General features: G+C 35.5%; 1 protein-coding gene across 1 annotated transcript; it reads right to left on the bottom strand.

Annotated features, from left to right (window-relative positions):
• Positions 1–1,939: 1,939 nt before the first annotated feature.
• Positions 1,940–13,775, bottom strand: LOC132183773 (uncharacterized). The gene is made up of 7 exons (XM_059597187.2): positions 13,491–13,775; positions 10,850–10,975; positions 10,700–10,743; positions 6,903–9,887; positions 5,403–5,504; positions 5,066–5,240; positions 1,940–2,438 (listed from the first exon to the last, which is right to left on the bottom strand). Exons 1-7 carry the CDS (start codon positions 13,491–13,493, stop codon positions 2,232–2,234), a joined length of 3,642 nt encoding a protein of 1,213 aa, XP_059453170.2. The 5' UTR covers positions 13,494–13,775; the 3' UTR covers positions 1,940–2,231.
• Positions 13,776–15,881: the final 2,106 nt, after the last annotated feature.

The following is a 15,881-nucleotide window of genomic DNA, read 5'->3' as shown; positions in this document are numbered from 1 at the left end:
TTAAAATTATAAAGGTGTTTGGTAAAATATGTTAAAAAAATATTTTTTTATTGAATATTTGTTATGAGAAATCGTAATTTTGGTTTAAATTTATATTTTTTCAAATAAGCACCCTCTAATCTGCTTATAGAAATCGCAGATTTCTTTCTTATTTTAAATTAAGTATTTTTTAAATCGCAATGCCAAACGCCTTGCGTTTTACGATATCTTTTAAAAACACATATTATTTTTACGAAATCCCAATTTTAAATGCATAGTGACTCAATTGAGCCTCATCTAAAACCTAATAAGTCTTATATAAGGTTCAGTTGAACCACTATTATATCTCTAATTTAAAATAGATAGTCATCAATTATTTTTTTTGTTTTATAATTGAAGCAAAGACTTTCAGTCACTGTTGAGCTATGCAGCTATAGTATGAAGTCTATGCAGAGGTGCATAGCTGAAAGTGACAAGTCCCACCAATGAGCTCGAGGAAACAAATTAAATAGGGTATTTTCCGTTCTTCATGATAAAGGTGGGGTTAAAACTAAAAGAAAAATGTTGAGGAGGGACAAATTTATAAAAGTTGAATATTTTAAGAAGAAATTTAAAACTTTTGGGGGCACCCACCCGTGGGTCCGCCCTGGTGTATTGTGATTCTGTAGGATGATTATTCATGGCTTTGGCATATCGACAATGACCACGTGATCCTAGATCTAGTGAGACAAGCTACAGAAAATGGATTAAATGGCGACAAGTGATACATGTGGTGGTGAGAATTTGGACTCAATTCATTTGAACGAGAGAGGATTCTAGTATGTTGTGATAGTGTGTGGGTAAATGAGCGGCAAGCAAGGGAAAAAGAGGATAAACAAACGTGACTTTATCCTCTCTCTTGTGCAGACATGTCAAATATATATATATATATAATTTAGAGAAAAGGGGAAAAATAGACAAAGATGAGAGATTTAAGGTAATTTGGCCTTCAAATATCTACAAAAGAAAATACGCAATATTGCTATAGTGAACTTAGAGTGAGTTTAGTACTTCGATTTTGTATACTAAAAGTGAGATTTAAATCTAATTGCAAAAAAAAAAAAAAAAAACTATGTTTTCAAATTGTAGGCAAGAGAGTGTATTTTTAAAATAAAAATATACGATTTTAAAGACTAAACTGACATTTTAAAGGATGTGATTCTACCAAAGGCTTAATTATATTTTTAAAAATCGTATGTTCAAATCATACGTTTTAAAATCATTATTTCTAAATCTCACCCCGCAAAGTAGTAGGCAATTTGGGCTAAATAAGATAATAGCTAATAAGTAAAATATATATTTATTACAAGATTGTGATACGAGATAAACATGATCATAGATCTTTTGAATTTTAAAACAAGCTCTCCAGGATTGGATTGTTTGACTTCCACAGCCACAAAATTGTCCTCATGAAATGTTCACAAAAATGCTTTTTGTAGTACCATTTATGTCCAAAAATTATTATATAAAACAAAAGCACATATAAGAGTACTTTGTTTTTTTTCTTTTTCTTTTTTATAAGTAATGTAGCACATATAAAAAATACATATTAGTCAACTTTAAGTTCACATGCCCAAAAAAAAAGAAGGGAGAAAATAACATTATTTATACTAATTGATCTCGACACTTCTTTAATCATATGTTCTAAGGACATATATCACATATTCTGCTAATCCTATTAAAAAAAAAGCACGTAAAAATCACATCTTCATGAGTCAACTCGCGCCGTTGAGGATGAGATAAAGTACAATGCAACAGAAATCGATTGTAGAACAACACTCTTTTGGATGTATGGAGTAATGAAAAGAGAGGGGAAAGGTGGAAGAAGCAAATGAAAGGAAACAGAAATCAACATTGTTTGATCATGATGATACATGTACCTCAATGAAAAAGCATATGCTAAAACCAAGAACAACACATGTTTACAGTATGAAGAAGTTGCATAATCAGAATCAGTACTACACATTGTTTTGTCCAAGAATCCAGAGATTTACATTTCCTTTAGAGGAAGGGTAGTAAACAAAAAAGATACCCACATGAACTATATACATCTGCAATACGCTCCACTGGGAAAGTAGAAAAAGATCAAGAATACAAACAGAACAGGATCAACCTTTTTCACTCCCTTCTTGGGGTTAGATCACATCTAAATGTAGCCAGAGCATTATTAGAAAAACAGAAGAAATTACTGGATGAAAAATTGGAAAGGGTCGCTAGCGTCGCCTAGAGAGGAAGAACTCATAATCAGGATGCCTGTTTGCAGATGTCAGATTACCTTTGTTAACAACAGATCTTGACATGAGAGATGCTGTCTCCTCAAGTGTCCTCAACCGCTCCTTCAGGATTACAGAGGGGTTTAAGCCTGGGGTTTCTGCTGTCTGGCTCAGCACAGACTGCCTCAGCTGGAACCAGCATTCACCCTTTATATGACACAGAAAGTGCACTACTTAGCTTAACAGATTTTACATACAGCACAAACCAAATGCAATTCAAGTATGTATATACAGTTTACATGCTTGCACCATGAGCACAATAGAAATTGAAAGCTAAAAGAAACACGCAATGGTAATAACTTGGGGAAAAAGATGCATTGAAACATAAAACATAAACTTGAGAAACATAAAGCACGAGTAAATTATAAATATGCTTCCAAGTGAAGAAGCCACTACTTAGGCTCTGTTTTGACACTCAATGCTTTTCGTAAAAAGTTTTCAGTATTTTTCAATGCTTTTTAGCTTAGAAAACTTGGTCAACCAAAAAACATTTTCGGTCAACTATAAAACCGCCCCTTGTTTCCCATAAAATGATTAACATTTTTTTAAGCCATAAAATATTTTCCAACCACAGCTCCGCTATTTAACCCCCTCCCTCCCGATGAATAGGCATACCATGGCACACCCTAAATACCACCCACTTTCCCGCCAACACCAACCCTGCTAAAGTCATCCACACCCGTGGAAAATGTTTTCAAAAAGATATTTTCAAGGTGACAACTGAATACCAAAAAATCAGTAGGATTCCTGGAAAATGTTTAGCTGAAAATGTTTTACATCAAAAGATGTTTCCATCGAAACAACAGGAACTAAATCGTAAAATAAATTACTTTAATGGCAGAATACAATTTTAGAGGGATAGCCTTAGAGAAATAAAGAAGGTGAAGACAGGGATATTTTGCTCAAATCTCTGAAAAATTACTTGACAAACATGTTCCAGGGGGTTATTGCACTACAAACTAATCAAAATGGGTGCTGAAATTAGAGAAAAATCAAATTGATGATTCATAAACCACAAAACTGTTGGCGGCTTGATGGTGGCTACATGGATAAGGAAGCACCCTTACTATACATGTGGTACATAAATTCTTTTTTATAAGTAATTGAAATATCATTAAAAGCGTAAGCCGCCTCCAAGTACCAGGAAGTATACATGAGAAAACACCTAACTAGAAGGAGAAAAAAGAACAAAGAAATCATAATAACTAATCACCAAAGGAGAAACAAATGCAGTTGTCCAAAGATACAAAGCATATATATAAAAAGGCTTGATCTTCTCCAAAACCCTCTCACGGTCTTCAAAACTTTTTGTTGTTGTGGTATACAATTAGGTTGGTCTCAACCAAGAAATTACACAAACAAGAACTATTTGTAGAAGATCTAAGGGTTTGTTTGGGAAAATTTTCAAAATAGATTTTCACTTCTCAAACGTTAAAAAGTTTTCACAAATATTAGTTATCCAAACAGATTTTCAGATGCAGCCTTCACTACTAACACACTTTTCAAAACATGCCGCAAAACTCTCTTCTAAAAACAAAACACTTCCAAAAATATAAAACATAAAACACTTCTTTGAAAATAACTAAACACATGTACATCTTTTTCAGATGTGGAGATTGTCTGTGTGCATTTTTTTTTTCAGCTGTGGAGGCAGCCTTGTTACATGTTAAAATTTTTTTTTTTTAAAAAAATAGGCTGGCATGGTGGCTACTGATGACCCCCTAACCAATGATGGCAGTGGTCCCGCATTAGCGGCCATGGTTGTCTAGCAACCCCGGGGTGGCCATTAGGACCATTTGGCGCGGTCACCGCATTGGCTGCCGCAAAACGGCCACCACCGTGGAGTCTAACTCCAACAGTTTTTTTAAAATCCTTTTTTTAAAAAAAAAAAAAAAATTGTAAAATCACTTCAATTTTTTGTTTTTCAAAAACACTCCTTAATTTTACCAAACAAATTTTCTTTTATGAACCCTAAATACAACACTTTTTAAAAATAAGACCCCCACCAAATTAATTCTCAATTTTACCTTTTTCAAAACCCAAAGCACTTCTTAAAACTTCACCAAACCAACCCTTACTTTCTGCACAAACAGACAGGGCGAGTTGAAGATGATGGCCATGTGGGTAACCTTCTAGGCTTACGCAATGCTCTAATAAAGCCCCTACTTAGCGCATTGAGCGCAATATATGTGGGTTTATAGAGATAACCTATTTCACTTAGTGCATGAATGATTACTCCTAGTCCTACAAACCACCTTGGAATTGCATTTTAACATGCATTGACCTTGCTTCAATGGTCATGGTGCAGAGGACAAGGAGCAGATGGAGCAGGATCATTAAAAATCAAATCAGTGATCAAAATCTCAATATAATTGTTGTGCCAGGAATGCTTATTTAACTTCATTGATAGCCGTTGGGGAGGGATCGAAAGTTGACCACAAAAATAGCAAAATTGTATATAAGAAAAAAAAGATAAATCAAGCTGCTTATGAGTATGTCAGAAGGAGTAGGAGAGTTCTCCTTAGAAGTTAGAAGAAACAGACTGACTTTCGGAAAATATCTTAATATCAGAGTTGACCACAAAAATAGCAAAATTGTATATAAGAAAAAAAGGATAAATCGAGCTACTTATGAGTATGTCAGAAGAAGTAGGAGAGTTCTCCTTAGAAGTTAGAAGAAACGGACTGACTTTCGCAAAATATCTTAATATCACTCACAGAAACAGTGTAATGAAGTTGATTGCTCATAGTTATTAGCAACATCATCATAGATACCTGAGCATTGTAACTCTGAAGACCCACAACAGGAGATACTATACAAGCATCTGCATTTGAGATGTCAAATTTGGCACTTCTACGAACCATATGGCCAAGTGAGTGGTAAGTCAAAAATGCTGCACGAAAGTTGCCATCCGGAATCCTATAGATTGGATACCATGCAACCGAGTACCTGAAGATCAGATGGCATGCAAAATTAATATTCAAATATTAACTCAGTAATTAAATGTACTTTCTTCTGAATGAATGCTTCGTAACAAATTTAAAATTTGGACTTCTGTTTCATTAAATCAAACAAGACTGTAAATACTCTGAATCATATTCTATCACTAACCAGGAACATGGATGCAGATCATGTAGATTTATGGACTCTAGTTTAGTTGAATCCCCATATGCTTTGCAATGGGAAGGTCCTTCTCTAACCAGCTCCCTAATCCTGAAACAAGAGAAATAGAATTAAGATCAATCTGAACATAAGCACCTAAAACTCTCGATTTGCTACGTAATTGTATTCCTAATGATCACTAAAGAACCAATAAAAGATTGTATGGAGTGTCCTGGGGATCTACTCAGGACGAAGCCCTGGATACCCTGGTTATCAAAAAAAGAAAAAGATGTATGCGATAAATCTTATGGACCCATTCCTGAAACAACCTTATCAGTAAAGTTACCTGAAAAATATTAGTTTAACTGATTAGTTAAATCTGGTGACTAAACAATTTTAATTAAAATCCAGTAAAAGATTTTATCTAAATTTATGCTCATGCCACTGCCCTATCACAAAACATTAACCAAACAAAATATGTTTTCTTGATGACTAAAATTTTCATGAAGGAAAGGATGTATGATAGGAGACCTGATGTAAAGTATAAACTAGAATAATTCGTGAGAGAGAGAGAGAGAGAGAGATGTTCTTCCACACAAAAGAAGTTCTTTTTAACATAGTTTATAAATTATTGGACAAAATGATGCAAGGGGTGAGACATGGATTTTACTTTAATTTAGTCTAATTTAATTTTAAGGATCAATTTTATTTTTTTTAACTTCCTGGTAATACTGGCCCATGTTGTTTTATTTAGGTCCTATTAGTTAATTGGGTTATTATACTTAGTTTTCTGTTTTACTTAATTTTCAGGAGTCAAGGGTGTTTTTGTCATTCAATAAATGGGCTTTGGCCTTTGCCCATAGTCAATTATGTTAAGAGTTATTGTTAGTCAATTTAACTGTATTTTGTACTCCAATGGCGATAGACTTTGATGGAAATAAAAAATATGTGGCATTGATTCGCGTTCTCTCTCTCCCCCCTTAGCTTATTTCTTTCTCTCCCTTTTAGCTTCTTTCTCTCTTTCTCTCCCCTTAGCTTCTTTCTCTCTCCCACTTTTAGCTTCTTTCTCCTTTTTTCCCTACTTTCACCGTGTGAATTTTGTGATCATTGTTGGTTCGACATCAGAAAAATAGTGAAAAATTTATTAATTGATTATCAAGTATGTGTGGAGTCATGTCAACTAGCATGGGAAACATAGTACGTAACTAATTTTCTAGAAATAAAATCAAACAAAATATAATTTCATGTATATGAAGTTTACCTAAGGTACAAATGTGTTTGATAATTAAACTAACAGAACAATAATCAAGTACCAAGTATATTGATATTAATAAGTCCTATTGGTCATTTATACATGCATCTAGTGGGTTAAGAATACACAATCTTATATAGTGGGGAGGAAATGCAATATGAGTTAGAGTTCATTGGCATTAATAAGCTCAGCTTCTAATAAAAAATATATTGATAAATAAGTAAAGAAACACACAAAATAACAACAATATTACTTACTTCTCATACAAGGGCCGTCTCTGCTGGGGTTGTTCAGACTCAAAATATTCAAAAAGCAGCTCAAAATCACTGGAACATTTCATATCAACTGATTGAACAGATGCATCATCTTTTCCTGACGCTGGAGATTGTTCTGAACCACACACCTGATTTCCAAGCTGTGGACCACTTTCATCTTTTGTGCGAGGCTGCGGAAAAAGTACCGAAAAAATTGGAAGGTGGTCCACATTAGAAGCTTTTTCTGATGTTTCACTTGTCTTGCATGCCTCTGGAACCTCAAAACTAGGAATATCTTTGCTAGTATCCACCGGATAACTTCTACAGTCTCTGAACAGCTGAACCGCTGACAGAAATGGGACAAAATAAGCACGAAAGGCAAAACCATCAACACCCAATCTCTTGGAATTATCAAAATCCTCTGCCCTTATTTCTAATCCGTAGCTCCCATGTTTCTCATACCACTGCCACAGGCATCCCAAAGGGACATTAGGTATCTCGTGTCTGCAAAGCAACACACCCCCATCCTGGTCCCTCAAGCATGTTTGACAGCTTGTGAAACTGGAAGATGCACTAACCGTTGGAGAAGAAAGATCAAGAAGTCTTTCAAATTCAGCAATTGGACCACCGGTGGCCATTTGAATAGCTTCAGATGCCAATTGTACCCTACAGGCATCATTTGCTGCTCGTCCTATCGTGCACGAGTTGGTTTCCAATGGATGTTGATATGTTGATTTGACAGTGAAGAAGTTAGCCGCAACATGCTTGTTATCATGCTCATTAAGCATGCCTGCACCCTGATTCCCTAATTTCTGACTATGACCCTCATCCTCAAGAGCAGAACTCACATCTCCTGAATTCTGACCCATGCACATTACTCCTGCAGTTGATGAAGAAAAAATATTTTGAGAATTGGAAGACATTTTCCCTTCAACAGTGTTTTCCAAATCAGCAGCTGGCACATCAGAATGTTCCAATGATGACCAGTCTGATCTAGCAGCACTTGTAAACCCACGGTCCTTCACCCCAATTGGTATCCATCTCTGCAAAATAGATCCATTACCATGGTTTTGTTTTCTGTATTCTGCAACAGAAGTTTCTTTCTGTACTGGGCCAACTTCGTTCACTAAAAGATGAGGAATGTACACTGGAGACTGCACCTCAAGCAGATTTGATTGATCCAAGGAGTCACAAGATTTTGGCAATGAGAATTCATGATTTCCTATAAGATGACTGTTGATACTAGAAACAGTACCACAGACACTTCCAAGTGGCTCCAATTCATCCAGATAAACATGTGCGCTGTGAACTGATTCAGAGGTCATATATCCCACTCTGTTGCTCAGGCACGTAGCCTCATGCAAATTGATCTGAGAATGAGATCTTGAAACACTGATCAATCCTTTTTGATTACTTACCTGGGGTGAGATCTTTGCAAAACCATTTGTGCAGGCCTTATCAGCATCAGAACCCTTCCTGGAATATCCATATTCTTGTTTCAAAGCTGAACTATTTTTTCTTTTCAACTTCCTAGAAGCTTTATCTTTGAAGTGTTTCTTATCCTCACTTTTTGATAACAAAGCCTCTTCAACATTACAAGTTCTTTTAAGCAAAGGAGCCTCTTTCAATGTCACATCAAACTGAGAGTAAATTGGACTAGCTTTCTTCAACTCACCAACGCATCCATTGGCATCATTCTTCTGAACCTTTTGCCAAACAGAATGATTGTTTTCTTTCCCTGTACGGTCATGAAAACGTCCAACACTTCCAAATCTGTAGACACTTGAACTCCTTGAGACTGTCTTGTTTTGCTTGCCTCTCTTTCCAGGGACAACCACTTGAATGTCACTACAGCTACTACCCTGACTACCACGCTTATTTCTCTCAATGGGATCATAAGTATCCACAACATCATTTAATGAGCTTAGACGAGAGAGATATCCCTTACTGGAGTTGAAACCTGGTGGCTCAGTACTGATTCTGCAATTTTTCTTTTCAGATTGTTGTACATCATGACTAGCGTGAATGCCATCATCACTGTTTGAAGCAACGGAAACTAAATCCAATGCTAAGGACTCATGTGCATCGGACAAACCTTTGGAATACGTATCATCATAACGGCTGATCTGTATGCAATGTGTATCCTCCACTCCTCCATCAAAGACGGATAAGTCTTTGGTTTGATACGGATAGTCAGAACTACATACAGGATGTCCCCCAGTATAATTCTGAACTGCAGAAGGTGCAATAGTTTCTGATACATCCCCCTCATCAGCATAAGAGCTGCACGTCTTTTTGCTAATAATGCCATTGCTACTGCCTTCTAAACTGTTACCATCAACCATAACATTAGGCAACGAAACTTCTGGTGCAACCGAAGATACTGGTCCATTACCATGATCCATATCATTATTACCACAGGTTTCAGAAGTCAAACTTCCATGGGCACATTCCTCAGAGAGAATTTCAAGTTCAGTAGGGCCAGAGTCACATGAAAGCTTCCTACTTTGTTTCCCCTTCTTTCTAGCCTTCTTTCTTGAATTCCTTTTAACAGCCTTGTCAAGTTGAGAACTATCAACAAAAATATCAGATGCACTATTGGCCTTTGAGCCATTTGGGTTCAATCCAGGGGAATTACTGCAGATGAACGAACTGCGACGAGAAGAATTGCTGGAGAGTTCATTCAACTTAGTTCCTTTAATTGCCAAGGCCTTGTTTCGAGACTGACCTCGCACATTTGAACCAGGAAAGTTTCTGGCTGTAAATGATGTCACAGAACAAGTACCAACAGCTGGAGGTCCTTTCTTCACATTTTGTTGATCAGCCTTGTATGAACTAATGGATGGTGGGCAAACCAGATTGAGACCATCCATATTTACATGAGCTGCAGATCCCAAGTGGTTAATGTGATCAGGACGTGGCAGGGGTAACGCAAGAATTCTCCAATGTCCATCAGATTCAACGGTAAGAAATGCAAGAACAGCACACCTGGTAAATTAAGAGATAAGATCACACACTAGCTACAATAAAAATGCAAAGCAAAGTGAAATTTTGTATAAACACATTATCATAGTGATGACATCAGAAAATGTGAAAAAGCTGGTTTAACACTTTCAGCCGGTCTACAATTTTAAAAGCTGAAAAACACTTTGCGCAATCAGGAACTGCAGTATGTGTTTAAAAAAGATTATTTCTACAGTTCTCCTACGTGGAAAAATCTAAGCCTCAGTCCATTCCATAGGCTCCCAGTCCAAATTGTCTTTAAGCTGAAAATACTCAATCCTAAGATCTCCTAACGCTGATACCACCTAACCACAAAGCTAACATCCTTCTCTTAAGTGTCTGAGACTTGAAGAAAAACAAAAGGAAAGAGCTACGAACTCTTGAACTTTTAAACCTGACATAGAGGATATCTACTAAAATCCAACTTGTTTACACAACCATCAGAACATTAAAGTTCCTGTTGTAATATTTCAACCCAAAGTCCCACCCCCAAAATGACAAGAAAGTGAAAAACGAATAATGAATGGGAGAGAGAGAGAGAGAGAGAAGGGATAAAACTACAACTTATCAGATTATTCACAAACAGTTGATTTAGTCATAATTTCTTTAAAGAGATACTTCAACTGGTAAACCTAAGATAGGAGGACGCTCCTTGAAGCAGGGTCAATATGGCATCATACTTGCTTTAATAAACCAAACAAGGCAAGAACTCTCGTTCTATTACAGGAAACCCAAATGGCTCCATAACAACAAGCAAGATAAAGAGTGCCAACACACAGAGACCAAAACAACTTTACCTACGATCAGGGTTCCTCCACGCATGGGAAGGCACTCCACAAGCCTGAAGAAAGGGTGGACATTCATGAAATACAAGTCAGGGAGCATTACTCAACAAAACTTAAATGCCAAAGTGTAGACCCAAATCAGTTAATGTAACAAAATTTGACCTCCAAAGATGTGCTGAAATTAAATTGTTCTTGAAATTTTCTTGACAAGGATTCTTTTCCTTCCTCTGAAACTTTCTGAGTATCACTCTCGGTTCTTTGAAGGGCGCAATACATCTTTTCCTGTGCCTGTTCACATCAGTAGCACAAAGATAAGCCGATATTTAAAAGAAGAGATTAGAAAGAGATACCCTATGCAAGAAATTATATTCAGGATTTTAACATTCACACAGTTTACTATGCTAACAGCTAACAAAGTACAATTTTTTGAAAAAGTGCACCCCAATTTTAAGTAGAAGCAGCAGTTCATCCTAAGCTGCAACAGGTGTTATAGGCACTATGTACAGGTGTTAAAGGCGATACGATATCAATTATTGCCGACTTTGGGATCTATATCTTTATGATTTAGGAAAGCATATGAGGCTCATTGGTATGCTCTGGGTAAAGCGTATACTACCAAAAAAAGAAAAAAAAATCCTCTACATAAGGCTGCCAGACACAGGCCTAATAGGAAAGCCATAAACCTTAGCAGGGCAGCTTGCACAAGCTATAATAATGTCGATGTGTACATCTTTTTCTCATGCAAATAGACCAATAATAATACTAAAAGAAGATACCGCCATTCCGGGGAAATGAATAAAAGCATTGCAATATTTATAAATGTACCCAGCTCATATCATTGAGAAATAATGAAACTAAAATAAAAAAGAAAATATAATCCAACAAGCGGTATTGTCAAATACATTACAAACAGGGGACACGAAATGCATGTGAACAGACTAAACTTTGACGTGTAAATAAGAGAAACCGTGATATTGATGGCTGAGAATAACTGTATAAGATCTTTTGACATTGATATTCTGAAAGGAACTCTAATAATACAAACAAATACAATTACATTTACTGGGGTACATATTATTAAGTAAAACTGAGTAAAAAGAAAATCACAATTGTTAAGAGAATGATACATATGAGCAAAGAGGCAAAAATTGTTAGAGAATTGAGTAAAAGATGCAGCTAATGAATAGCAGAAGAAATATTAGCTAAGCCTTATCTTTAAGCTGCAGGGATTTTATATGAGAAGAACAGAGATAAGGTATAAGAAACAAGTGAAGATGGTAAGAGCATGGGTTAGAGTGGTAGGTGGCAGAAAAGGTGTACATGCCAATTCTAAGTAATCTTAAGCAATTGAACCCTTCCTAAGTAATCTAGCTGCATCCCTCATCAGCAATGCAGGGTATAGGGGGAAACCATCAATTGGACCATTGCGACACAGTCAAATTGGTGTAGGCATTAGGCTCAAATCACGCTTAGCAAAAAGAGAGGGAATAAAATAAATAAAGTACAATGACTGGAAAAGCTGCACGTAACAACAGTTTAGACTCTAGGATCTTTCTCAAACAAGCAAATCAGCTGAATTATATCTGATTAAACTTACATACAAAACCACTGAAACCATTTGACATGTGACAATTAGATAGCATAGCTACTGGAAGATATAAAGAGACCTAGGAAAAGAATTGAATAGACTGGGTAGGGCACACCACTTACTGCAAGAAGAGTAATGTTTTTATGGAAATGACAACTGTTTCTCAATCTAACAAAATTAGTTTTAAATGGTTTACAACAAAAGAATGAACAAAATACATCACTATATCAAAATAATTCAATCAAGTCTGTACAGCAAAACGCATTTTGTGACAAAAATGAGAACAATGACATAATTCATCCAGAACAAGCCAATCAACTCCTAAAGACGAATAAGAAATATCAACCACAATTACGATGATAATACCTAAATCCAATCATACAGCAACAGTACCTCAATCCACTCAACTCGATCAAAAGTACAAATGCCAATGTATTGATCACAACAATGGAAACCAACATCTTGATCCAATTATACCCAACTTAGTTAGGTCAAGACAGGGCAATCAACCAATGCATGCAATTAGTCAAAGTCTAGCAAAAACAAATGGCAACAGAAACAGAATAAGAGTTACCTCTAGCTGCTCAAAGAAGGTCCAGACATAACAACACTAATACCAGTCAGAGATGCTTACTTTTCCCCCCATAACATACAAAGCCACCGACAAAAACCGTCTTTCATGCAAAACTACGTTAATATGCTTTTCAATAAAAGGAACCCAAAGCACAAACAGAAAATCGGGCAGAAATGGAGCAAACCCAGAACAGAATAGAACTCTTAAATTGGGTTTCTCCAAATCGAAAAGAGTGAATAAATGGATCCACCAGTACAAAGAAATTCAACCCATCCAGCTACCATATTTGACTAGACCCACAAAAAAATGAAAATAAATAATCAACACCTAAAATATCTCAAACAATAACTCACCCCACCAGATGTAGGCGTGGGGTTCGGAAAACAGAAAGCACAGCTAAATTTGCCATAGCGTTTTCCAAACTTAGAGTTTGGTATTTGGAAGTCTTTATGCACCGTACAAATATTAATTATGCACAAGCTTCACAAAGATTCACTTCGATTTTTTAAGACTTAAACATCAATCATACAACGACAGAAAAAATAGTCTGCGGCCACCACAAATTACCATAAATAAATAATCATCAAAAAGGGCCAAAGAAAAAGATGATAGGCAGAGAGAGAGCAAGAGAAAGAGAAAACCATGAGATTATTGAGATGGGTCGTCGGAGTAAGAGCTGCTTTGATTTGGGTATGGCCTGTCCGGCTCTCTTTGCCTCTCTTTCTCTTCTCTCTGAGACTCTGTCACTCTGATTCGCTGTGTGTGTGTGTGTGTTTGATGCCTCCGCTTTTTCAATCTCAGTTGAAATTCGATTGGTCGGGCTAGGAAGTTGGCCTTTTGTTCTCTCTTTATAGCCTCAACTTTTTCTTTTTAAGTTTATGGTTTTTTTTTTATGTTCTCTCTGTTGCAGTCTTGAGGTGTCTTCTCTCTGCCGCATTTTATGTACAGACAGGAGGCTTGTGGAGAGATGTCTCAAATGAGTAATCGTCCATGCCACAAAACCATTCCATTTTCATCTCACTTTTTTATACATATTTTCTCGTACGTGTTGATACTCGATTGGATTAAAATTCAATAAAAATATAATTTATATTAAACGGTAGTTTTAAAAGCTATCTATAAATATGAGCAAATTGGTATAAAAAAGTAAGAGTAAGTGTAGCGTTACTCACTTTTTTTATTGAATTCGTGCGGTAGTATTTGTTGGCCTTTGAATTCTTTTCAAAATAAGGACTCATCTACGAGTTAATAAGCATTACCACATAGTCCAAAAAGATGAGAGTTAAATGAGAGCGTAAGATGGTCTATATGGTAGTGTTTGCCAAGAGGCTTGGGCCCACGGCCATCACTGTAATGCCTTTTTAAGAATATGTGTTTATTAGTTTTAATAAAAATGTTTTATAGAGAAAAGTGAAAAAATATATTTTATATGAAAAATATAAAAATTTTGTTTTATAGTGATTTTTTTATTTAAATAATAACAATAAAAATGATTGATATAGTATAAAAAGTAAGAATATTGGGATTAATTTACTCTTTGATGAATCTTTGTTAAAAAAAAATATAAATAAAAAAATAAGAATAAAGAGTGGAATAATATTTTCATGTCAGGACTGTAAAATACTTGTGAGATATTTATTATATATATAAAATTACTCCGCATTTAAAATTTATATTTAATAAACTGTGTTTTAAAATTACAATTTGTTTTTTCAAACGCTTAACCAAAAGGACTTAAGAATACTATTGTTACTGACATATTGAGAATAGGGTGGTTACGAGAGTAGCTATTGTTTTCTTACTTATTAGGACAGAGTTTTCTTTCAAAATTTCTCCAATCTATTTTATAAAATGTCATGTGTCGTTTACATGGGAGAAACACATACTTTTTTTAATTACAATGATAAAGTTGAAAGAAATTTTATTCAAAAAGCATATGCTTCTCACATGTTATTTAAAAAAACATGTATTTTTAAAGTGACACATGTCATTTTTATAGAATAAATTAGAAAAATTTTCTCCGACTGAATTTAGAGAAAAACTCAGTCCTCTTACTTACTTCCTTTTTTTTTTTTTTTTTTTTTTTAAGTACCTCAGGGATAGAATTTAGGTTATGAAGGAACCTAAAATTCTGAAGGAATCTAGACCTTTTAGATTTTGAGGAAACCTAAAACCCATTTCAAATACTAGGTTTTTGATTAATTTTCTCATTTCTTTTTATTAAAATATTATCCTTTAAATAGGAACATTACAACGAATTAGACTTTGAGTAGAACTCTAACACTCACTTGGAAATATACTAATGCAATACTGAGTTTAAAATAAATTACTAGATAATTGAAATACAAATAGACGAATTAAAAATACTGATAAAAAAAACTAATCTAAATTAATCTTAAATGAAATCTTATTTATATTAAATATAAGTCTACTTTATAACTATGTTACTTGTGTATCATTCATTTCCTCGTAAGAAGACATTGTCCTCAAGGTCTATAAATTCTTTTCTTTCAATATTGAGATGTAGCCGATGACATGGCCATGAAGTAGGAGATATGAGCCAGGGACTTAGAGGCATTGAAAGTAACCATGACGTGACTCACTCAAGCACCTTTGATAAAAATCAAAACCATTTTTCACTTTTTTTTTTTTAATAAAAATTCTAGTTTGGTTTTGTCTCCTCTTCTGCTCGTTTTTTCTTCTCATTCATCTACGTTTTGGGCACCTACAGCTGCAAATGCAAACTTAGAAATAGATGCCCCCATTTTGCATTCTTTCGTCTTTGGCCTTTGATCCTCTTCCTAGGTGGTCGTTCAGAAAGTGGAAGCGCTACTTCGTCGCCAAGTTTCCAGATCTGCACCATTCGAGTCTTTTCGACGGTTCTGTATGGGTTGGAGACGGTGGTTGCTCTGTGGGTCTCGAGGTAGAGCTTTTGTAGCGAGTAGGGCGCGCTGATGAATTTTCTCGGTGAGAAATGGGTTTGTTGGGCAGTGGGTTGTTGATCTGTAGTCTGTAGACGGCTTTGTGTTGGG

The sequence above is a fragment of the Corylus avellana genome, chromosome 7 (genome assembly GCF_965113065.1).
Source record: "Corylus avellana chromosome 7, dhCorAvel1.hap1.2, whole genome shotgun sequence".
Lineage (NCBI taxonomy): Eukaryota > Viridiplantae > Streptophyta > Magnoliopsida > Fagales > Betulaceae > Corylus > Corylus avellana.
This window is presented reverse-complemented; position numbering and strand designations above follow the sequence as displayed.